Source organism: Balaenoptera acutorostrata, chromosome 1 (genome assembly GCF_949987535.1).
Source record: "Balaenoptera acutorostrata chromosome 1, mBalAcu1.1, whole genome shotgun sequence".
Classification (NCBI taxonomy): Eukaryota; Metazoa; Chordata; class Mammalia; order Artiodactyla; family Balaenopteridae; genus Balaenoptera; species Balaenoptera acutorostrata.
In genome coordinates, this window is record NC_080064.1 from 98,667,738 (window position 1) to 98,693,804 (window position 26,067).

Sequence of the window (26,067 nt, forward strand, 5' to 3'; positions counted from 1 at the left end):
CCAGGCGTCCAAAATCATAGGACAGTGTATAGGTTTGCCCATTGTTTCTGAAAGTGGAGGACTGGCTGGGGTTGAACTTATTGTGATTGGCTGTAGAAAGACAAAATGAAATATTAGTCTCATTAATTACTTTCCAAATACTTGGAGACAACTTACCCTCGATGGCCTAGGATCATCAGACCAAGGCTGGGATAGGACCTTAGCCTCACTTCCTTTGTACTGTGGACAAACTGTGTTAGCCACAGAAAAGCCTGTCCCCTTGGATAACATACATTGCCCAAATTCCTTCCAATCCACCATCCCTGAGGGATAAATCTCTTCAAAAGTGCCAGGAATTCCAGCCCACAGGAAAGAACGGATGGAAAGGAACAATGTAGAAAGGAATGGAAGCCTCAGTCTATTTCTGCTCTCTATCTACTATTAGGACTATTTTTAAACTTTTATTTTATATATTTTAAAATACAGCAGGTTCTTATTAGTTATCAATTTTATACATATTAGTGTATATATGTCAATCCCAATCTCCCAATTCATCACACCACCACCCCCACACCCCCGTGGCTTTCCCCACTCGGTGTCCATACATTTGTTCTCTGCATCTGTGTCTCAATTTCTGCCCTGCAAACCTGTTCATCTGTACCATTTTTCTATGTTCCACATACATACGTTAATATACGATATTTATTTTTCTCTTTCTGACTTACTTCATTCTGTATGACAGTCTCTAGATCCATCCACGTCTCAACAAATGACCCAATTTCATTCCTTTTTATGGCTGAGTAATATTCCATTGTATATATGTACCACAACTCCTTTATCCATTCATCTGTCGATGGGCATTTACGTTCTTTCTATGACCTGGTTACTGTAAATAGTGCTGCAATTAACATTGGGGTGCATGTGTCTTTTTGAATTATGGTTTTCTCTGGGTATATACCCAGTAGTGGGATTGCTGGGTCATATTGTAATTCTATTTTTACTTTTTTAAGGAACCTCCATACTGTTCTCCATAGGGGCTGTATCAATTTACATTCCCACCAACAGTAAAAGAGGGTTCCCTTTTCTCCACACCCTCTCCAGCATTTGTTGTTTGTAGATTTTCTGATGATGTCCATTCTAACTGGCGTGAGGTGATAACTCATTGTAGTTTTGATTTGCATTTCTCTAAAAATTAGTGATGTTGAGCAGCTTTTCATGTGCTTCTTGGCCATCTGTATGTCTTCTTTGGAGAAATGTCTATTTAGGTCTTCCATCCATTTTTGGATTGCATTGTTTGTTTCTTTAACATTGAGCTGCATGGCTGTTTATATATTTTGGAGATTAATCCTTTGTCCATTGATTCATTTGCAAATATTTTCTCCCATTCTGAGGGTTGTCTTTTCGTCTTGTTTATGGTTTCCTTTGCTGTGCAAAAGATTTTAAGTTTCATTAGGTCCCATTTGTTTATTTTTGCTTTTATTTCAATTTATCTAGGAGGTGGGTCAAAAAGGATCTTGCTGTGATTTACGTCACTGAGTGTTCTGCCTATGTTTTCCTTTAAGAGTTTGATAGTGTCTGGCCTTACATTTAAGTCTTTAATCCATTTTGAGTTTAATTTTGTGTATGGTGTTAAGGACTGTTCTAATTTCATACATTTACATGTACCTGTCCAGTTTTCCCACCACCACTTATTGAAGAGGCTGTCTTTTCTCCACTGTATATTCTTGTCTCCTTTGTCATAGGTTAGTTGACCATAGGTGCATGGGTTTATCTCTGGGCTTTCTATCTTCTTCCATTGATCTATGTTTCTGTTTTTGTTCCAGTACCATATTGTCTTGATTACTGTAGTTTTGTAGTATAGTCTGAAGTCAGGGAGTCTGATTCCTCCAGCTCCGTTTTCTTCCCTCAAGACTGCTTTGGCTATTCGGGGTCTTTTGTGTCTCCATGCAAATTTTAAGATGATTTGTTCTAGTTCCGTAAAAATGCTATTGGTAATTTGATAGGGACTGCATTGAATCTGTAGATTGCTTTGGGTAGTATAGTCATTTTCACAATATTGATTCGTCCAATCCAAGAACATGGTATATTTCTCTATCTGTTGATGTCATCTTTAATTTCTTTAGTTAGTGTCTTATAGTTTTCTGCATGCAGGGCTTTTGTCTCCCTAGGTAGGTCTATTCCTAGGTATTTTATTCTTTTTGTTGCAATGGTAAATGGGAGTGTTTCCTTAATTTCTCTTTCAGATTTTTCATTATTAGTATATAGGAATGCAAGAGATTTCTGTGCATTAATTTTGTATCCTGCAACTTTACGAAATTCATTGATTAGCTCTAGTAGTTTTCTGGTGACATTTTTAGGATTCTCTATGTATAGGATCATGTCACCTGCAAACGGTGACAGTTTTACTTCTTCGTTTCCAATTTGTATTCCTTTTATTTCTTTTTCTTCTCTGATTGCCATGGCTAGGACTTCCAAAGCTATGTTGAATAATAGTGGTGAGAGTGGACATCCTTGTCTCTTTCCTGATCTTAGAAGAAATGCTTTCAGTTTTTCACCTTTGAGAATAATGTTTGCTGGGGGTTTGTCGTATATGGCCTTTATTATGTTGAGGTAGGTTCCCTCTATGCCCACTTTCTGTAGAGTTTTTAACATAAATGGGTGTTGAATTTTGTCAAAAGTTTTTCTGCATGTATTGAGATGATCATGTGGTTTTTATTCTTTAATTTGTTAATATGGTGTATCACACTGATTGATTTGCATATATTGAAGAATTCTTACATCTCTGGGATGAATCCCACTTGATCATGGCGTATGATCTTTTAAATGTGTTGTTGGATTTGGTTTGCTAGTATTTTGTTGAGGATTTTTGTGTTTATGTTCATCAGTGACATTGGCCTGTAATTTTCTTTTTTGTGTGATATCTTTGTCTCATTTTGGTATCAGGGTGATGGTGGTCTCAAAGAATGAGTTTGGGAGTATTCTTTCTGCAAATTTTTGTAAGAGTTTGAAAAGGATGGTTGTTAACTCTTCTCTAAATATTTGATAGAATTCACCTGTGAAGCCATCTGGTCCTGAACTTTTGTTCATTGGAAGATTTTTAATCACAGTTTCAATTTCATTCCTTGTCATTGGTCTGTTCATATTTTCTATTTCTTCCTGGTTCAGTCTTGGAAGGTTATCCCTTTCTAAGAATTTGTCCATTTCTTCCAGGTTGTCCATTTTATTGACATAGAGTTGCTTGTAGTAGTCTCTTAGGATGCTTTGTATTTCTGCCGTGTCTGTTGTAACTTCTCCTTTATCATTTCTAATTTTATAGATTTGAGTCCTCTCCCTCTTTTTCTTGATGAGTCTGGCTAATGGTTTATCAATTTTGTTTATCTTCTCAAAGAACCAGCTCTTCGTTTTATTGATCTTTGCTATTGTTTTCTTTGTTTCTATTTCATTTATTTCTTCTCTGATCTATATGATTTCCTCCCTTCTACTAACATTGGGCTTTGTTTCTTCTTCTTTCTCTAGTTTCTTTAGGTGTAAGGTTAGATATTTTATTTGATATTTTTCTCGTTTCTTCAGGTAGGGTTATATTACTATAAACTTCCCTCTTAGAACTGCTTTTGCTGCATCCCATAGGTTTTGAGACATTGCGTTTTCATTGTAATTTGTCTCTAGGTATTTTTTCATTTCCTCTTTGATTTCTTCAGTGATCTCTTGGTTATTTAGTAATGTAGCCTCCATGTGTTTGTGTTTTTTACGTATTTTTCTCTGTAATTGATTTCTAATCTCATAGCATTGTGGTCAAAAAAGATGTTTGATATGATTTCAATTTTCTTAACTTTACTGAAGTTTGAGTTGTGACCCAATGTGATCTATCCTGGAGAATGTTCCATGTGCACTTGAGAAGAAAGTGTAATCCGCTGTTTCTGGATGGAGTGTCCTGTTAATATCAATTAAATCTATCTGGTCTATTGTGTCATTTAAAGCTTGTGTTTCCTTATTCATATTCTGTTTGGGTGATCTGTCCTTTGGTGTAAGTGAGGTGTTAAAGTTCCCCACTATTATTGTGTTACTGTGGATTTCTTCTTTTATAGCTGTTAGCAGTTGCCTTATGTATTGAGGTGTTCCTATGTTGGGTGCATATATATTTATAATTGTTATATCTTCTTCTTGGATTGATCCCTTCATCATTATGTAGTGTCCTTCTTTGCCTCTTGTAATAGCCTTTATTTTAAAGATTTATTTTTTATTGATTAATTGATTGATTGATTGCTATGTTGGGTCTTCGTTTCTGTGCTAGGGCTTTCTCTAGTTGTGGCAAGCGGGGGCCACTCTTCATCACGGTGCGCGGGCCTCTCACTATCGTGGCCTCTCTTGTTGCGGAGCACAGGCTCCAGACACGCAGGCTCAGTAATTGTGGCTCACGGGCCCAGCCGCTCCGCGGCATGTGGGATCTTCCCAGACCAGGGCTCGAACCCGTGTCCCCTGCATTAGCAGGCAGATTCTCAACCACTGCGCCACCAGGGAAGCCCTAGCCTTTATTTTAAAGTCTATTTTATCTGATAGGAGTATTGTTGGTCCAGCTTTCTTTTGATTTCCATTTGCATGGAATATCTTTTTCCATCCCCTCACCTTCAGTCTGTATGTGTCCCCAGGTCTGAAGTGGGTCTCTTGTAGACAGCATATATATGGGTCTTGTTTTTGTATCCATTCAGCCAGTCTATGTCTTTTGGTTGGAGTATTTAATCCATTTACATTTAAGGTAATTATTGATATGTATGTTCCTATTACCATTTTCTTAATTGTTTTAGGTTTGTAATTTTAGGTCTGTTTCTTCTCTTGTGTTTCCTGCATAGAGAAGTTCCTTTAGCATTTATTGTAAAGCTGGTTTTCTGGTGCTGTATTCTCATAGCTTTTGCTTGTCTATAAAGATTTTAAATTCTCCATCAAATCTGAATGAGATCCTTGCTGTATAGAGTAATCTTGGTTGTAGGTTTTTCCCTTTCATCACTTTAAATATATCCTGCCACTCCCTTCTGGCTTGCAGAGTTTCTGCTGAAAGATCAGTTGTTAACCTTATGGGGATTCCCTTGTATGTTATTTGTTGTTTTTCCTTTGTTGCTTTTAATATTTTTTCTTTGTATTTAATTTTTGATAGTTTGATTATTATTTGTCTTGGCGTGTTTCTCCTTGGATATGTCCTGTATGGGACTCTCTGTGCTTCCTGGACTTGATTGACTATTTCCTTTCCCATATTAGGGAAATTTTGAATTATAATCTCTTCAAATATTTTCTCAGTCCCTTTCTTTTTCTCTTCTTCTTCTGGGACCCTTATAATTCAAATGTTAGTAAGTTTAATGTTTTCCCAGAGGTCTCTGAGACCGTTGTCAATTCTTTTCATTGTGTTTTCTTTATTCTGCTCTGCGGTAGTTATTTCCACTATTTTATCTTCCAGGTCACTTATCCATTCTTCTGCCTCAGTTATTCTGCTATTGATTCCTTCTAGAGAATTATTAAGTTCATTTATTGTATTGTCCATCATTGTTTGTTTCCTCTTTAGTTCTTCTAGGTCCTTGTTAAACGTTTCTTGTATTTTCCCCATTCTGTTTCCAAGATTTTGGATCACCTTTACTGTCATTATTCTGAATTCTTTTTCAGGTAGACTGCCTATTTCCTCTTCATTTGTTAGGTCTGGTAGGTTTTTACCTTGCTCCTTCATCTGCTGTATTTCCTTGTCTTCTCATTTTGCTTAACTTACTGTGTTTGGGGTCTCCTTTTCACAGGCTGCAGGTTCGTAATTTCCATTGTTTTTGGTGTCTGTCCCCAGTGGCTAAGGTTGGTTCAGTGGGTTGTGTAGGATTCCTGGTGGAGGGGACTAGTGCCTGTGTACTGGTGTATGAGGCTGGATCTTGTCTTTCTGGTGGGCAGGACCATGTCTGATGGTGGGTTTTGGGGTGTCTGTGACCTTATTATGATTTTAGGCAGCTTCTCTGCTAATGGGTGGGGTTGTGTTCTTCTCTTGCTAGTTGTTTGGCATAGGGTGTCCAGCACTGTAGCTTCCTGGTCGTTGAGTGGAGCTGGGTCTTGGCATTGAGATGGAGATCTCTGCGAGATTTTTACCATTTGATATTACGTGGAGCTGGGAGGTCTCTGGTGAACCAATGTCCGGAGCTTGGCTCTCCCACCTCAGAGGCACAGCCGTGATACCTGGCTGGAGCACCAAGAGCCTGTCATCCAAACGGCTCAGAATAAAAGGGAGAAAAAAAGAAAGAAAGAAAGGAGAAAGAAAGAAAGAAATTTTAAAAGAGGTTATTAAAATAAAAAACAAAAAATAATATTTAAAAAAAATTTTAAGTAATTAAAAAAAAAGAAAGAAACAAGAGAACAACCAAACCAAAAAACAAATCCACCAATGATAACAAGCACTGAAAACTATACAAAATAACAAAACAAAAAACAGACAGACAGAACCCTAGGACAAATGGTAAAAACAAAGCTATACAGACAAAATCACACACAGAAGCATATGCATACACACTCACAAAAAGAGAAAAAGGGGGAAAAAAAAATATCGTTGCTCCCAAAGTCCACCTCCTCAATTTGGGTTGATTCGTTGTCTATTCATGTATTCCACAGTTGCAGGGTACATCAAGTTGACTGTGGAGATTTAATCCGCTGCTCCTGAGGCTGCTGGGAGAGATTTCCCTTTCTCTTCTTTGTTCACACGGCTGCTCGGATTCAGCTTTGGATTTGGCCCTGCCTCTGCATGTAGGTCGCCTGAGGTCATCTGTTCTTCACTCAGACAGGACGGGGTTAAAGGAGCAGCTTCTTTGGGGGCTCTGGCTCACTCAGGCCAGGGAGAGGGAGGGGTATGCAGTGCGTGGTGAGCCTGCAGTGGCAGAGGCCGGCGTGACGTTGCATCAGCCTGAGGCGCGCAGTGCGTTCTCCTGGGGATGTTGTCCCTGGATCACGGGACCCTGGCAGTGGTGGGCTGCACAGGCTCCCGCGAGGGGAGGTGTGGATAGTGACCTGTGCTTGCACACAGGCTTCTTGGTGGCTGCAGCAGCAGCCTCAGCGTCTCATGCCCGTCTCTGGGGTCCACACTGATAGCCGCGGCTTGCGCCTGTCTCTCGGGCTCCTTTAAGTGGCGCTCTTAATCCCCTCTCCTCGTGTGCCAGGAAACAAAGAGGCAAGAAAAAGTCTCTTGCCTCTTTGGCGGATCCAGACCTTTTCCTGGACTCCCTCCTGGCTAGCTGTGGCACACTAGCCCCCTTCAGGCTGTGTTCATGCAGCCAACCCCAGCCCTCTCCCTGGGATCCAACCTCCGAAGCCCGAGCCTTAGCTCCCAGCCCCTACCTGTCCTGGCGGGTGAGCAGACAAGCCTCTCGGGCTGGTGAGTGCTGTTCAGCACCCATCCTCTGTGCGGGAATCTCTCCACTTTGCCCTCTGCACCCCTCTTGCTGCGCTCTCCTCCGTGGCTCTGAAGCTCCCCCCCTCCACCACCCACAGTCTCCACCTGCGAAGGGGCTTCCTAGTGTATGGAAACCTTTCCTCCTTCACAGCTCCCTCCCACTGGTGCAGGTCCCGTCCCTATTCTTTTGTCTCTGTTTTTTCTTTTTTCTTTTGCCCTACCCAGGTACGTGGGGAGTTTCTTGCCTTTTGGGAAGTCTGAGGTCTTCTCCTAGCGTTCAGTAGGTGTTCTGTAGGAGTTATTCCACATGTAGTTGTATTTCTGATGTATTTGTGGGGAGGAAGGTGATCTCCACGTCTTACTCTTCCACCATCTTGAAGCTCCCCATTTGTGTAATTTTGACTTTTAGAAAACTATAAATGATGTTTCACATAACCCAAAAATAAGTAAATAAAATCAAGGATATAATAGAGGTGGTGGTGGTGGGGCAACTCAAATCTGCAATACAAACAGTGACGAATGAACTTAACTGTTTTTTAAAAATAGAACAACATAACCACAATGAAGGGATTAAGGAAGAAAAGAATTAACCATATTAACTTTGGAAAGTAAGATTTTGCCTACATACCTAAAGGCTGAAGACAAAAAGAACTATGCACAAATACTATACTCTAGTTAGCAAATTTGTTTTTTATAGGTGTATGTGTTAGCAATTCTGAAACTATTTGATGTGTGTTCCAGAACTAAACAAATAAGTAAATATTTTGTGGATAATGAAAGCCAGGTTTCTCACTGGCAGAGAATTAAATTACAAATAGGGAAATGGGAAAGGCTAGAATGAACACTGTGGTGTTGAAATCAGAGGTATCAGCATGAAATTATGGCTTTAAAAACATATAGATAGGTTAATACATAAAATTGATATCGAAATATATGTATACATAAATATATTTCCTAGCTTTGACCACTGAAAGGGCCTAGAAATAATGACATCACAGAAGCAATAAGTACATCTAATGCCAAAATCTTGATTTCTAAATCCTGTTCTCCAATAAAAGAACCAGAGATCTTGAAGAAATGTCTGATTTGGGTGCTGGAGCAGGGAAAATACAAAAAAAGACTGGAGCAGCTTATGTTTCCAGGAAGTAAGGAAGTACTAAAAAATGATGAGGTCATGTCAGAGGGACACAAGAGCCACCTTGAAGGAGTTCCCAGTGGCCAGAATTGGAACAATCTGAGTAACAAAATAATGATAATGATGAAATATGACCCACAGAATAAAGTAAATACTGAGTAAATACTATTACCAATGAATAATCAAATAAACAAATGGGGAAAAAGAGACAGATGTTACTTACAAGATGTCAGTTAATGAATCTAGAAGAAAGAGTGGAAAGTAAAAAATCACTATTTGACAAATAGCACCCAGTAATAATTGTTGGAGACAAGAAAGAATCAATGGATGTCCGAAATTTTGGATGAAAGTATGACAAGAAACTTGATATTCGCATAGTCTTAAAGTATTTCACCACAAGATATTTGTAATTACTAAGGAAAATAGTAACTTTACAATGCAAGAAACACAGCAGACAGCATATAATACAAGAGATCAAAAAGTTAATATCACCAGCAATGAGACATGCCAACATCATGTAACTCCTGATATGATGCACTGAGGAAGACACAATATCCGTCCTCTGACTTTCTTTCCAAAAATGCATAACCTGAGTTTAAACATAAGAAAATATCAGACAAACCCAAATGAAAAACATTCTACAAAATAACTGGCCATATTCTTCAAATGTGTCCAAGCCATGAAAGACAAGAACTACCCAGGTTGGGGGAAACTAAGGAGATATGACAACTAAATGCACTGTAGGATCCCAGATTGAATTCTGGACCAGAAAGAGGCATTTCCTTCAAAATAGAGCTTGTATTGAACAAGTTCTTGACACATCCACTGCTCCTTCACTGACCTGAGACCCCGCATCACCTCTCATCTGTGTTACTAAGATAATCTTGGCTTCTTTGTTTTTATCCTTGTCCCCTACAGTCTATTATCAGCCCAGCACCCAAACTGAAGTCTGATCATGGTGTTCCTTTACAGTGGTTCCTGATTTTACTCAGAATGAAAGACAAAGCCTTCAGAATGACCAGCAAAAACTTTCCATGGTCAGGCTTCCCAGACCTCTAGAAGGGGCTCTCTCAGCTCTCTCCCTTACACACTGTGCTGCAGCTCTGCCCAGCTCCTTCTTCTTCACTGACACCCAGGCACACTCTGCCTTAAGACCTTTGCAAGGCTGTTCATTTGGTCTGGAACATTCTTCTCCCATATATCCCCATAGTGCATGCCCTTATCTTTTAGCCTTTTATCAAATGGCATATTTTCAACAAGGCATACACTAATCACCCTATTGAATACTGCCAACTGCACATTCCCTGCCCCTACACTTCTTTTTTGAAGTATAATTATCTTACAATATTGTATTAGTTTCAGGTGTACAATATAGTGATTTGATATTTTTGTACATTCTAAAATGATCACCATGATGTCTAGTTACCTTCTGTCACCATACAAAGTTATTGCAATATTATTACTATATTCCTTATGCTGTAAATTATAACTGTGACATTTATTTTATACTCGAAATTTGTACCTCTTTATCTCCCTCAGCTATTTCACTTATTCCCCCAATTCCACAGAAACCAGTTTGTTCTTTGTATCTATGTGTCTGTTTCTTTTTGTTATGTTTGTTCTTTTATTTTGCTTTTTATATTCCACATATAAGTAAAATCATATGACATTTGGCCATTTGCAGCAACTTAGATGCAACTAAAGATTATCATACAAAGTGAAGTAAGTCAGAAAGAGAAAGAGAAATACCGTATGATATCACTTATATGTAGAATCTAAAATATGACACAAATGAACCTATCTATGAAACAAAAACAGAATCAGGGACATAGAGAATAGATTGGTGGTTGCCAAGGGGGATCGGGGTGGGAGACAGATGGATTGGGAGTTTGGGATTAGCAAATGCAAACTGGTATATATAGGATGGATAAACAACAAGGTCCTACTGTATAGCACAGGGAACTATATTCAATATCCTGTGATAACAGAGATCAGCTCGATGCTTTGTGACCACCTAGAGGGGTGGTAGGGAGGGTGGGAGGGAGATGCAAGAGGGAGGAGATATGGGGATATATGTATATGTATAGCTGATTCACTTTGTTATAAAGCAGAAATTAACACACCATTGTAAAGCAATTATACTCCAATAAAGAAGTTAAAAAATAAATATCTTCCACCGAAAAAAAAGAAAAATCCTGTGATAAACCATAATGGAAAAGAATATGAAAAAGAATGTGTGTGTGTATATACACACACACACACACACACACACATTCTGCATGTATATACATGTATAACTGAGTCACTTTGCTGTACAGCAGTAATTAATACAACACTGTATATCAACTATACTTCAATAAAAAGTTTTTAAAAAATCATACAGCGTTTGTCTTTCTCTCTGTCTGACTTATTTTACTTAGCATAATACCCTCTAGATCCAACCAAGTTGTCACAAATGGCAAGATTTTATTCTTTTTTTGTAGCTGAGTAATATTCCATTGTATATATATATATATATATATATATACCACATCTTTATCCATCTATCTATTGATGAACACTTAGGTTGCTTCCACATATTGGCTATTGTAAATAATGCTGCAATTAACATAGGGCTGCATACAACTTTTTGAATTAGTGCTTTTTTTTTTTTTGGAAAAATACTCAGAAGTGGAATTACTAGATATTATGGTAGTACTATTTTTACTTTTGAGGAAACTCCATACTGTTTTCCATAGTGGCTGTACCAATTTACATTCCCACCAACAGAGCACAAGGGTTCCCTTTCTCCACATCTTTGCCCACACTTGTTATTTGTTGTCTTTTTGATAATAGCCATTCTGACAGGTGTAAGATGATATCTCCTTATAGTTTTGATTTGTATTTCCCTGAAGATTAGTGATTTTGAGCATCTTTTCATGTGTCTGTTGGCCATCTGTATGTCTTCTTTGGAAAAAATGTTTATTCAAGTCCTCTGCCCATTTAAAAGACTTTTTTATGTTGAGTTGTAAGAGTTTTTTGTATATTTTGGATATTCCTCCCTTATCAGATATATCATTTGCAATATCTTCTCCCATTTAGTAGGTGGCCTTTTGTTTTGTTAATGGTTTCCTTCACTGTGCAAAAGCTTTTTGGTGTTTATAGTTCTATTTGTTTATTTTGCTATTTCAATTATTCTGCTCTGATCTTTATCATTTCTTTCTACTAACATTGGGTTTTGTTTGTTCTTCTTTTTCTGGTTCCTTAGGTGTAAAGTTAGGTTATTTAGTTGAGATTCATCTTGTTTCTAGAGGTAGGTTTGTATTACTATAAACTCTCCTCTTAGAACTGCTTTTGCTGCATACTATAGATTTTGGATCATTGTGTTTCCATTTTCATTTGTCTACAGGTATTTTTTGATTTCTTCAGTGACCACTGGTTGTTTAAAAGCATAATGTTTAGGGCTTCCCTGATGGCGCAGTGGTTGAGAATCTGCCTGCCAATGCAGGGGACACGGGTTCAAGCCCTGGTCTGGGAAGATCCCACATGCCGCGAGACTAGGGAGCGACTAGGCCCGTGAGCCACAATTACTGAGCCTGCGCGTCTGGAGCCTGTGCTCTGCAACAAGAGAGGCCACGATAGTGAGAGGCCCGCGCACTGTGATGAAGAGTGGCCCCCGCTTGCCGCAACTGGAGAAAGCCCTCACACAGAAACGAAGACCCAACACAGCCATTAATTAATTAATTAATTAATTAATTAATTAATTAAAAAAGCATAATGTTTAGCCTCCATGTGTTTGTGTACTGCAGTTTTTTTATTTTAGTTGATTTCTAGTCTCATACCACTGTGGTCAGAAAAGATGCTTGATATGATTTCAATCTTCTCAAATTTATTGAGACTTGTTTTGTGGCCAGCATGTGATCTATCCTGGAGAATGTTCCATTTACACTTGAAAAGAATGTGTATTCTGCTGCTTTTGAATGAAGTGTTCTATATTTATCTACTAAGTTCATCTGCTCAAATGTGTCATTTTAGGCCAGTATTTCCTTATTGATATTCTGTCTGAATGATTTGTCCATTGATGTAAGTGTGGTGTTAGACAAAGTAGTCCTCTACTATGTTTGTGTTACTATCAATTTCTCCCTTTATGGTTGTTAATATTTCCTTTATAAATTTAGGTGCTCTTATGTTGGGTGCATATATATTTACAATTATTTTGTCTTCTTATTGGATTGAGTCCTTTATCATTATGTAATGTCCTTTTTTGTCTCTTGCTAGAGTGCTAGTCTTAACGTCTATTTTTTCTGGTATAAGAACTGCTACTCCAGCTTTCTTTTCATTTCCATTCACATGAAATACCTTTTTCCATCCCTTCACTTTCAGTGTGTTTCTTTAGACCTGAAGTGAGTCTTTTGTAGGCAGTATTTTATGTGTCTTTTTTTTTTTAATCTATTCAGCCACTCTATGTCTTTGATTAAGGCAGTTAGTCCATTTACATTTAAAGTAATTATTGATAGGAATGTACTTACTGCCATTTTGTTAATTATTTTCTGGTTGTTTTGTCCTGCCGCCACACTTTGGTATTCCTACACTGCCTTACTTTTTTTTTGTATTCCATAGAAGCAACCTGCTTTTGTAAGTTAGGAATATTGGTATCAGGTGACAGTAGCACACAGGGTTACTTTATGAATACGGTACTTTTATTGGGGTATAATTGTTTTACAATGTTGTGCTTCTACTGTACAGTGAGGTGAGGTAGAGTTCCTTGTGCAATACAGCAGGTTCTCATTAGTTATCTATTTTATACATATTAGTGTATATAGGTCAATCCCAATCTCCCAATTCATCCCACCCCTTTTCCCTCCTTGGTGTCTGTACATTTGTTCTCTACGTCCGTGTCTCTATTTCTGCCTTGCAAACCAGTTCATCTGTACCATTTTTCTAGGTTCCACATATATGCGTTAATATATGATATTTGTTTTTCTCTTTCTGACTTACTTCACCCTGTATGATAGTCTCTAGGTCCATCCACGTCTCTACAAATGACCCAATTTCATTCCTTTTTATGGCTGAGTAATATTCCATTGTATATATGTACCATATCTTCTTTATCCATTCATCTGTCGATGAGCATTTAGCTTGTTTCCATGACCCAGCTATTGTAAATAGTGCTGCAACGAACATTGGGATGCATGTGTCTTTTTGAGTTGTGTTTTTCTCTGGGTATATGCCCAGTAGTGGGATTGCTGTTTCATATGGTAATTCTATTTTTATTTTTTAAAGGAACCTCCATACTGTTCTCCATAGTGGCTATATCAATTTACATTCCCACCAACAGTGCAAGAGGGTTCCCTTTTCTCCACACCCTCTCCAGGATTTATTGTTTGTAGATCTTTTTATGATGGCCATTCTGACCAGTGTGAGTTGATGCCTCATAGTTTTGATTTGCATTTCTCTAATAATTAGTGATGTTGAGCATCTTTTCATGTGTCACTTGGCCATCGAATACAGTATTTTCATTACCACTCTCATTCATTCAATGCTCATTTGAATGCCTAGAGTAATCACATTGTCTCATAATTTGAATATGAATCAATACCAAAAGGAAAATGGGGGGGATAAATTAGGAGGTTGGGATTAACATACATACTACTATATACAAAATAGATAATCAACAAGGACCTACCTTGTAGCACAGGGAACTATACTCAATACTCTGTAATAACCTATATGTGAAAAGAATTTGAAAAAGAACAGATATATGAATACATATAACAATCATTTGCTGTACACCTGAAACTAACGCAACATTGTAAATCAACTATACTTCAATATAAAAAAAAATTTTTAAAAGAATGCAGACATTTACATGCAAGGATCATTTCTTAATTATCTTTGTGTGCCAGAGCTTAGTACAGAGGTGAGTAGTCCTTCCATAAATATTGGCTAATTTCTGAACTAATAATTTGAAAATAAAGATCAGATTGTCATAGACTATAATAATCACATATGGATGGCTAGATGAGAGTGATCAGAGGAAGAGAGAGGGAAAGAAGAAGTAGAGAGTAGATTGTAAATCTCAAAAATCACATGCCTTCTGGAGCCAAAGAGCAAATTGTTCTACTCTTCTGGCAAAAGTTGCCAGCAGCCATTTCTGTGTAGACAGGGGCACCAGGATTCTTTGTCCCCAGTGCATTTTACGTTAGTTATCACATCCTAATATTTATATTCCATCAGCAAAGCCACTGATTGCCTTTTAAATTGGCTACAAAATGAACATTAAAGTACTTGATACTTGCCAGAGGGAAAAACAAACAGATTATTAGCTTGTGTAGGGACACAAGCTGGTACAAAGATAGGAAAGCTCATGTGCCTAGAGATTAAATGTGCAGGGAGAGGGCTTCCATGGTGGTTCAGTGGTTAAGAATCCGCCTGCCAATGCAGGGGACACGGGTTCAAGCCCTGGCCCAGGAAGATCCCACATGCTGTGGAGCAACTAAGCCCATGATCCACAACTACTGAGCCTGTGCTCTAGAGCCTGCAAGCCACAACTACTGAGCCCATGTGCCACAACTATTGAAGCCACATGCCTAGAGCCCATGCTCCACCACAAAAGAAGCCACCACAATGAGAACCCTGTGCACCGCAATGAAGAGAAGCTCCCACTTGCCACAACTAGAGAAAGCCCGTGCACAGCAACGAAGACCCAATGCAGCCAAAAATAAAAATAAAAATTTTTTAAAAGTGCAGAGAGAGGAGAGAGAGACTCAACTTCCTTCTGTGTATCCTAACCCTTGGGTCTGCCACTGTGTCTTGTGTGTTGGTGGACAGTGAAAAATTGTCACCATGAAGATTCTTGTCTTGGTCCTGGTTTGTCTACACCTCTCAGAGGGTGTGGAAAGGTTTGTATTGGGATTCAGGCTCATTGTGAATTCCAGTCTTTAAAGAGAATGACAAGCCAGAGAAGAGCAAAGTAATCCATCTGTACATCTCTTCGAAAGGCAGTCAGATTGTTTCTTGATACCATAAAGTGAAAACCTGCTGGGGGCCAAGACTTAAATGGATGGATGGATGGATGGATGGATGTGTGTGTGTAGGAGTGAGTTGGGTGTATTTTTTGCTTAAGAATGAAGGATACACGATCCCTGCCTCAGCTTATAGGAGGGTCTGGGAAGAAACAGACATTTCTTCTCTGGAAACAATATATAAGTACAAAACCCAAATATATGGAATAGTGTATTTCCATGCTGGGAATGCTGGAGTAACTGTGGAGATCAGAAGTTGCTAAAATCTGGGAGGATTTCCTATAAGAGGCTCGTCTTTAGCAGAGTACTGAAGAGGTTTGAAAACTCCAGGTCAGGTCATTGAAGGAATTGTTGTAATGGGACAAGGTGAAGCTCATTCTTTTTGTTTACCATATTCTCTGCAGAATCATGCTGAGGAAAGGAAAGTCTATCTGCAAGGTGATGGAGGAGCAGGGTGTAATGGAGAAATTCCTTAAAAAACACCCAAAGGTTAATCCAGCTGCCAAGTATCATTTCAATAATATTGCTGTTGCTTATGAGCCCTTCACCAACTACTTGGATGTGAGTGAATTGGGAGGTGGTGTCCATGACCCTTGGCTAATAACCATTCTTAAATACTCATTTATACTTCTTATTAGCTCTGATTTTGGACTAGTTACAGAACCTAAGTCTCACTTTCCTATGGAAACTATCTGAAAGAGTTATGAGTTGGTGCTAATAGTATAGTAGTTCTTTTTCCTTCCTGCTTCCCAAAGTCCCATTTATATGGTTAAGGGATTCATAGAGGGAATGTTCAAGCTGATTGAGAGATCCAAAGGAGGTCCTAGCAATGAGTTGCAGGGGAAAGAAGGAAAACACATGCAAGCCACTGGACAAAATCTCCAGTGGCTCCAGACACTATATATCTCCCTTTTCTGGAAAGACACACAGGTGACCACAGCAAATACTTGAATGGTCTTGAGGCTACAGTAACTGCTCAGGGCATCACAACGTACTGGTGTCCTATGGACTGTCCTTAGTGAAATGTTACATAGAGTCTAGAGCTGGAAGCCACGTTAGGGATCTCCTATTTCAACTACCACGTTTTACAGATAGAGGAACTGGAAGCAGGTAAATGACATGGCTGACACAAATCCATTTAGAACTTAAACTACCTCTCAGTGAAATTTTCTTCTTGCTTTCCATGCTACCTCTCACTTTAGACTTCCAAGAACTCTTTGCAAGTATATGACCAGGAGAGAGGAGAACAGTAGTGGGAGTATCTAACACTAGAAATGAAGGGGAAACGAGTGTGTGTGCAAATATGTGTGTGTGTTTGTGTGTGTGTGTGTGTGTGAAGTGGGAGCATGGATAGACACTGGGAAAAGAGGGAAAAGTGATTCTTCTCCATCTTTGGGTACTCTGGCAGAGCATGGTAAATCCATGGAGGTATCACCTTATTACAAGGCAGAAAACACATTTAAAAGAGGATATTGGGGGAGGAGCTTCAAGATGGCGGAGGAGTAAGACGCGGAGATCACCTTCCTCTCCACAAATACATCAGAAATATATCTACATGTGGAACAACTCCCACAGAACACCTACTGAACGCTGGCAGAAGACCTCAGACCTCCCAAAAGGCAAGAAACTCCCCACGTACCTGGGTAGGGCAAAAGAAAAAAGAAAAAACAGAGACAAAAGAATAGGGACAGGACCTGCACCAGTGGGAGGGAGCTGTGAAGGAGGAAAGGTTTCCACACACTAGGAAGCCCCTTCGCAGGCGGTGACTGTGGGTGGCGGAGGGGGGGAGCTTCGGAGCTACAGAGGAGAGCACAGCAACAGGGGTGCGGAGGGCAAAGCGGAGAGACTCCCGCACAGAGGATTGGTGCCGACCAGCACTCACCAGCCTGAGAGGCTTGTCTCCTCACCCGCTGGGGCGGGCAGGGGCTGGGAGCTGAGGCTCAGGCTTCGGTTGGATCCCAGGGAGAGGGCTGGGGTTGGCTGCATGAACACAGCCTGAAGGGGGCTAGTGTGCCACAGCTAGCCGGGAGGGAGTCCGGGAAAATGTCTGGGGCTGCCAAAGAGGCAAGAGACTTTTTCTTGCCTCTTTGTTTCCTGGTGCATGAGGAGAGGAGATTAACAGCGCCACTTAAAGGAGCTCCAGAGACAGGCGTGAGCCGTGGCTATCAGCACGGACACCAGAGACGGGCATGAGACGCTAAGGCTGCTGCTGCAGCCACCAAGAAGCCTGTGTGCAAGCACAGGTCACTATTTACACCTCCCCTCCCGGGAGCCTGTTCAGCCCGCCACTGCCAGGGTCCCGTGATCCAGGGACAACTTCATTGGGAGAACACACGGCGCACCTCAGGCTGTTGCAAGGTCACACTGGCCTCTGCCGGCAGGCTCATCCCGCATTCTACCCCTCCCTCCCCCCAGCCTGAGTGAGCCAGAGCTCCCGAATCAGCTGCTCCTTTAACCCCGTCCAGTCTGAGTGAAGAACAGACGCCCTCAGGCGACCTACACGCAGAGGCAGGGCCAAATCCAAAGCTGAAATCTGGGAGCTGTGCGAACAAAGAAGAGAAAGCGAAATTTCTCCCAACAGCCTCAGGAGCAGAGGATTAAATCTCCACAGTCAACTTGATGTACCCTGCATCTGTGGAATGCCTGAATAGACAACGAATCATCTCATATTGGGGAGGTGGACTTTGGGAGAAAAGATACATATATATATTTTTTCCCTTTTTCTCTTTTTGTGAGTGTGTATGTGTATGCTTCTGTGTGTGATTTTGTCTGTATAGCTTAGCTTTTACCATTTGTCCTAGGGTTCTGTCTGTCCTTTTTTTTTTTTTATTACTTTTTAAAATTTTTTCCTTAATAATTATTTTATATTTTTTATTTTAATAACTTTATATTATTTTATCTTCTTTCTTTCTATTTTTTCTCCCTTTTATTCTGAGCCGTGAGGATGAAAGACTCCAGCCAGGCATCAGGTCTGTGCCTCTGAGGTGGGAGAGCCAACTTCAGGACACTGGTCTACAAGAGACCTCCCAGCTCCATGAAATATCAATGAGCGAAAATCTCCCAGAGATCTCCATCTCAATGCCAAGACCCAGCTTCACTCAACGACCAGCAAGCTACAGTGCTGGACACCTTAGGCCAAACAACTAACAAGACAGGAACACAACACCATCCATTAGCAGAGAGGCTGCCTAAAATCATAATAAGGCTCTAGACACCCCAAAACACACCACCAGACGTGCACCTACACACTAGAAAAACAAGGTCCAGCCTCATCCACCAGAACACAGGGACTAGTCCCTTCCACCAGGAAGCCTACACAACCCACTGAACCAACATAGCCACTGGGGACAGACATCAAAAACAACAGGAACTATGAACCTGCAGCCTGTGAAAAGGAGACCCCAAACACAGTAAGTTAAGTAAAATGAGAAGACAGAAAAACACACAGAAGATGAAGGAGCAAGGCAAAAACCCACCAGAACAAACAAATGAAGAGGAAATAGGCAGTCTACCTGTAAAAGAATTGAGAATAATGATAGTAAAGATGATCCAAAATCTTGGAAATAGAATAGAGAAAATACAAGAAACTTTTAACAGGACCTAGAAGAACTAAAGAACAAACAAACAGTGATGAACAACACAATAAATGAAATTAAAAATTCTCCAGAAGGGATCAATAGCAGAATAACTGAGGCAGAGGAACGGATAAGTGACCTGAAAGATAAAATAGTGGAAATAACTATTGCAGAGCAGAATAAAGAAAAAAGAATGAAAAGAATTGAGGACACTCTTAGAGACCTCTAGGACAACATTAAACACACCAGAATTCGAATTATAGGGGTCCCAGAAGAAGAAGAGAAAAAGAAAGGAACTGAGGAAATATTTGAAGAGATTATAGATGAAAACTTCCCTAATATGGGAAAGGAAATAGTTAATCAAGTCCAGAAAGAACAGAGAGTCCCATACAGGATAAACCTAAGGAGAAACATGCCAAGAAACATATTAATCAAACTATCAAAAAAATAAATACAAAGAAAAAATATTAAAAGCAGCAAGGGAGAAACAACAAATAACACACAAGGAAATCCCCATAAGGTAAACTGCTGATCTTTCAGCAGAAACTCTGCAAGCCAGAAGGCAGTGGCAGGACATATTTAAAGTGATGAAGGAGAAAAAACTACAACCAAGATTACTCTACCCAGCAAGGATCTCATTCAGATTTGATGGAGAAATTAAAACATTTACAGACAAGCAAAAGCTAAGAGAATTCAGCACCACCAAACCAGCTTTACAACAAATGCTAAAGGAACTTCTCTAGGCAGGAAATACAAGAGAAGGAAAAGACCTACAGTAACAAACCTAAAACAATTAAGAAAATGGTAATAGGAACATACATATCGATAATTACCTTAAATGTAAATGGATTAAATGTGCTAACCAAACGACATAGACTGGCTGAATGGATCCAAAACAAGACTCGTATATATGCTGTCTACAAGAGACTCACTTCAGACTTAGGGACACAAACAGACTGAAAGTGAGGGGATGGAAAAAGATATTCCATGCAAATGGAAATCAAAAGAAAGCTGGAGTAGCAATTCTCATATCAGACAAAATAAACTATAAAATAAAGACTATTACAAGAGACAAAGAAGGACACTACATAATGATCAAGGGATTGATCCAAGAAGAAGATATAAAAATTGTAAATATTTATGCACCCAACATAGGAGCACCTCAATACATAAGGCAAATGCTAACAGCCATAAAAGGGGAAATCATCAGTAACACAATCAGAGTAGGGGACTAAAAACCCCACTTTCACCAATGGACAGATCATCCAAAATGAAAATAAATAAGGAAACACAAGCTTTAAATGATACCTCAAACAAGATGGACTTAATTGATATTTATAGGACATTCTATCCAAAAACATCAGAATACACTTTCTTCTCAAGTGCTCGTGGAACATTCCCCAGGATAGATCATATCTTGGGTCAAAAGTCCAGCCTTGTTAAATTTAAGAGAATTGAAATCATATCAAGTATCTTTTCTGACCACAACGCTATGAGACTAGATATCAATTACAGGAAAAAATCTGTAAAAAATACAAACACATGGAGGCTACACAAATCACTACTTAATAACCAACAGATCTCTGAAGAAATCAAGGAGGAAATTAAAAAATACCTAGAAACAAATGACAATGAAAACATGACGACCCAAAACCTATGGGATGCAGCAAAAGCATTTCTAAGAGGGAAGTTTATAGCAATACAATCCTACCTTAAGAAACAAGAAACATCTCAAATAAACAACCTAACCTTACACCTAAAACAATTAGAGAATGAAGAACAAAAAATCCCAAAGTTAGCAGAAGGAAAGAAATCATAAAGGTGAGATCAGAAACAAATGAAAATGAAATGAAGGAAACGATAGCAAAGATCAATAAAACTAAAAGCTCGTTCTTTAAGAAGATAAACAAAATTGATAAACCATTAGCCAGACTCATCAAGAGAAAAAGGGAGAAGACTCAAATCAATAGAATTAGAAATGAAAAAGGAGAAGTAACAACTGACACTGCAGAAATACATAGGATCATGAGAGATTACTACAAGCAACTCTATGCCAATAAAATGGACAACCTGGAAGAAATGGACAAATTCTTAGAAATGCACAACCTTCTGAGGCTGAACCAGAAAGAAATAGAAAATATGAACAGACCAGTCACAAGCACTGAAATTGAAACTGTGATTAAAAATCTTCCAACAAAGAAAAGCCCAGGACCAGATGGTTTCACAGGCGAATTCTATCAAACATTTAGAGAAGAGCAAACACCTATCCTTCTCAAACTGTTCCAAAATATAGCAGAGGGAGGATCACTCCCAAACTCATTCTACAAGGCCACCATCATCCTGATACCAAAACCAGACAAAGATATCACAAAAAAAGAAAACTACAGGCCAATAACACTGATGAACATAGGTGCAAAAATCCTCAACAGAATACTAGCAAACAGAATCCAACAGCACATTAAAAGGATCATACACCATGATCAAGTGGGGTTTATCCCAGGAATGCAAGGATTCTTCATATACGCAAATCAATCAATGTGATGCACCATATTAATAAATTGAAGGAGAAAAACCATATGATCTTCTCAATAGACGCAGAGAAACCTTTTGACAAAATCCAACACCGATTTATGACAAAAACCCTCCAGAAAGTAGGCATAGAAGGAACTTACCTCAACATAGTAAAGGTCATATATGACAAACCGACAGCCAACATTGACCACAGTGGTGAAAAACTGAAACCATTTCCATTAAGATCAGGAACAAGACAATGTTTCCCACTCTCACCACTATTATTCAACATAGTTTTGGAAGTGTTAGCCACAGCAATCAGAGAAGAAAAAGAAATAAAAGGAATCCAAATCAGAAGAGAAGAGGTAAAGCTGTCACTGTTTGCAGATGACATGATACTATACATAGAGAGTCCTAAAGATGCTACCAGAAAACTACTAGAGCTAATCAATGAATTTGGTAAAGTAGCAGGATACAAAATTAATGCACAGAAATATACAGCATTCTTATACACTAATGATGAAAAATCTGAAAGTGAAATTAAGAAAACACTCCCAGGTAGGGGGATTGTTTTAGACCCTGAAGACCTAGGCGTCCCAGTGGTTTTTAGCACGATGAGCTCAATTGGCACCGGGTATGACCTGTCAGCCTCTACATTCTCTCCTGATGGAAGAGTTTTTCTAGTTGAGTATGCTATGAAGGCTGTGGACAATAGTAGCTATTGGAATCAGATATAAAGACGGCATTGTCTTTGGGGTAGAAAAATTAGTCCTTTCTAAACTTTATGAAGAAGGTTCTAACAAATGACTTTTTAATGTTGATTGGCATGTCGAAATGGCAGTAGCAGGTTTGTTGGCAGGTGCTCATTCTTTAGCAGACATTGTGAGAGAAGAGGCTTCCAACTTTAGATCTAGCTTTGGATATAACATTCCACTAAAACATCTTGCAGACAGAGTGGCCATGTATGTACATGCCTATACACTCTACATTGCTGTTAGACCTTTTGGCTGCAGTTTCATGTTAGGGTCTTACAGTGTGAATGATGGTGCACAACTCTACATGATTGACCTATCTGGTGTTTCATATGGTTATTGGGCCTGTGCCATTGGCAAAGCCAGACAAACTGCAAAGACAGAAATCAAAAAGCTTCAGATGAAAGAAATGACCTGCCATGATGTTGTTAAAGAAGTTGCAAAAATAATTTACATAGTACATGATGAAGTTAAGGATAAAGCTTTTGAACTAGAGCTCAGCTGGGTTGGTGAAATAACTAATGGAAGACATGAAATTGTTCCAAAAGATATAATGGAAGAGACAGAGAAATATGTTAAGGAATCTTTGAAGGAAGAAGACGAATCAGATGATGATGACATGTAACATTTACTTTATTTACTTCTATTTAACTATTTAGCCCTTTGGATTAATACATACCCACTGACCAACTTTCATTAAATCTTTGTTTGTAAAAAAAAAAAAAAAAAGGAAACACTCCCATTTACCGTTACAATAAAAAGGCTAAAATACCTAGGAATAAACCTACCTAAGGAGACAAAAGACCTGTATTCAGAAAATTATGACACTGATGAAAGAAATTAAGGATGATACAAATAGATGGAGAGACATACCATGTTCTTGGATTGGAAGAATCAACATTGTGGAAATGACTCTACTACCCAAAGCAATCTACAGATTCAATGCAATCTCTATCAAACTACCACTGGCATTTTTCACAGAATTAGAACCAAAAATTTCACAATTTGTATGGAAACAAAAAAGACCCCGAATAGCCAAAGCAATCCTGAGAAAGCAAAACAGAGGTGGAGGAATCAGGCTCCCTGACTTCAGACTATACTACAAAGCTACAGTAATCAAGACAATATGGTACTGGCACAAAAACAGAAATATAGATCAATGCAACAGGATAGAAAGCCCAGAAATAAACCCATGCACATATCATCACCTTATCTTTGATAAAGGAGGCAAGAATATACAGTGGAGAAAAGACAGCCTCTTCAATAAGTGGAGGTGGGAAAACTGGACAGGCACATGTAAACGTATGAAATTAGAAAACTCCTTAACACCATACACAAAAATAAACTCAAAATGGATTAAAGACCTAAATGTAAATCCAGACACTATCAAACTCTTAGAGGAAAACATAGGCAGAACACGCTATGACATAAATCACATTAAGATCCTTTTTGACCCACCTCCTAGAGAAATGGAAATAAAAACAAAAATAAACAAATGGGACCTAATGAAAACTGAAAGCTTTTGCACAGCAAAGGAAACCATAAACAAGACCAAAAGACAACCCTCAGAATGAGAGAAAATATTTGCAAATGAAGCAACTGACAAAGGATTAATCTCTAAAATTTACAAGCAGCTCATGCAGCTCAATATCAAAAACACAAACAACCCAATCCAAAAATGAGCAGAAGACCTAAATAGACATTTCTCCAAAGAAGATATACAGATTGGCAACAAACACATGAAAGAATGCTCAACATCACTAATCATTAGAGAAATGCAAGTCAAAAGTACAATGTGATATCATCTCACACCGGTCAGAATGGCCATCATCAAAAAATCTAGAAACAATAAATGCTGGAGAGGGTGTGGAGAAAAGGGAACACTCTTGCATGGTTGGTGGGAACATAAATTGATACAGCCACTATGGAGAACAGTATGGAGGTTCCTTAAAAAACTAGAAATAGAACTACCATACAACCCAGCAATCTCACTACTGGCATATACCCTGAGAAAACCATATTTCAGAAAGAGTCATGTACCAAAATATTCATTGCTTCTCTATTTACAGTAGCCAGGACATGGAAGCAACCTAAGTGTTCATCAACAGATGAATGAATAAAGAAGATGTGGCACATATATACAATGGAATATTACTCAGCCTTAAAAAGAAACGAAATTGAGTTATTTGTAGTGAGGTGGATGGACCTAGAGTCTGTCATACAGAGTGAAGTAAGTTAGAAAGAGAAAAACAAATACCGTATGCTAACACATATATATGGAAGCTAAGAAAAAAAAATGGTCATGAACAACCTAAGGGCAAGACGGGAATAAAGACACAGACCTACTAGAGAATGGACTTGAGGATATGGGGAGGGGGAAGGGTATGCTGGGACAAAGTGAGAGAGTGGCATGGACATATATACACTACCAACCGTAAAATAGATAGCTAATGGGAAGCAGTCGCATAGCACAGGGAGATCAGCTCAGTGCTTTGTGACCACCTAGATGGTGGGATAGGGAGGGTGGGGAGGAGGGAGACGCAAGAGCGAAGAGATATGGGAACATATTTATATGTATAACTGATTCACTTTTTTATAAAGCAGAAACTAACACACAAATATTGTAAAACAATTATACTCCAATAAAGATGTTTAAAAAAAATACCCTAGGATTTTTGCCAAAATAGAGTTAACTAATCACTGTTTTTTTCTTGGTCAGACTAAGGACTCTGGACAAAATACACAAAACTTACAAAGGACAGAGGAGAAAAGAAAATTCTGTGTAAAATATTTATGGTCAACTGTTTTCAGGATCATGAATATATGAGTTCTTATGAAAAATACATGTCATTGTTTAGTTAATTCCTAATTTCTGAACTGGCAAGTTATACATGTGTTTATATTTTTCCTGTTCACCTTTTGGACATTATGATGATTATTAATTTTTCTTTCAGAATATTGATAATGGAAAGGAAAGCAATAAAATAGAAATTTAAAAAATAAAATAAAATAAATAAAAGAGGATATTGTCTTTCCAGACTAAGTCTCAGCTGGTCAAAGGTTTTCAATTAGGGACACAAAAGTAGAATATTGAGATCAACTGGCTCCAGGTGGAAAGACGAACTTGAGAGAGAAGTCTCTTATTCCTCAAGGAAATCATTTGGGCAAAATATGGCTTCCAGTGGGCCAAATTCTTCCCCATCCTTAGGACAAGGCTTGGTTGCTTAATGAGGGTGATAAAACTTTCTTTTCAGTCTATTTTGGGGATATCAACATTAGGACACCACCCCAAAATTTCCTGGTCCTCTTTGACATGGGCTCCTCCAACCTATGGGTGCCTCTACCTACTGCCAGACCCAGGCTTACTGTGAGTATACCACTATCACTACCACCTCCTGGATGGGAGCAGAAGGAGGGGCACCATCTGAATTAAGCACAGGCTGATAACGCCAAGTCCAGAGTTCTTGGTGCATAAACATTATCTCATGCTCCTTAAGTTAAAACATCTGGAAATCTTGCCATTGGTCTACATTTGAGAAGTCCTGGGGATTGGTTCAAGATGGCAGAGTAGAAGGACGGGCACTCAGTCCCTCTGGAGAGCACTGGAATCACAACTAACTGCTGAACAATCATCAACACGAAGACACTGGAACTCACCAAAAAAGATGTCTTACATCCAAAGACAAAGGAGAAGCCACAATGAGACAGT

At 39.0% G+C, this 26,067-nt stretch overlaps 1 protein-coding gene and 1 pseudogene across 1 annotated transcript; both read left to right on the forward strand.

Moving 5' to 3' along the window:
* Window positions 1-15,341: 15,341 nt before the first annotated feature.
* LOC103010140 (pepsin B-like) lies at window positions 15,342-25,802 on the forward strand. Its single transcript, XM_028163338.1, is given in 4 exon segments — window positions 15,342-15,397; window positions 15,925-16,085; window positions 25,613-25,696; window positions 25,699-25,802. Coding segments are annotated over 4 exon segments (405 nt in total).
* LOC103021097 (proteasome subunit alpha type-3-like) lies at window positions 22,171-23,057 on the forward strand (annotated as a pseudogene).
* Window positions 25,803-26,067: the final 265 nt, after the last annotated feature.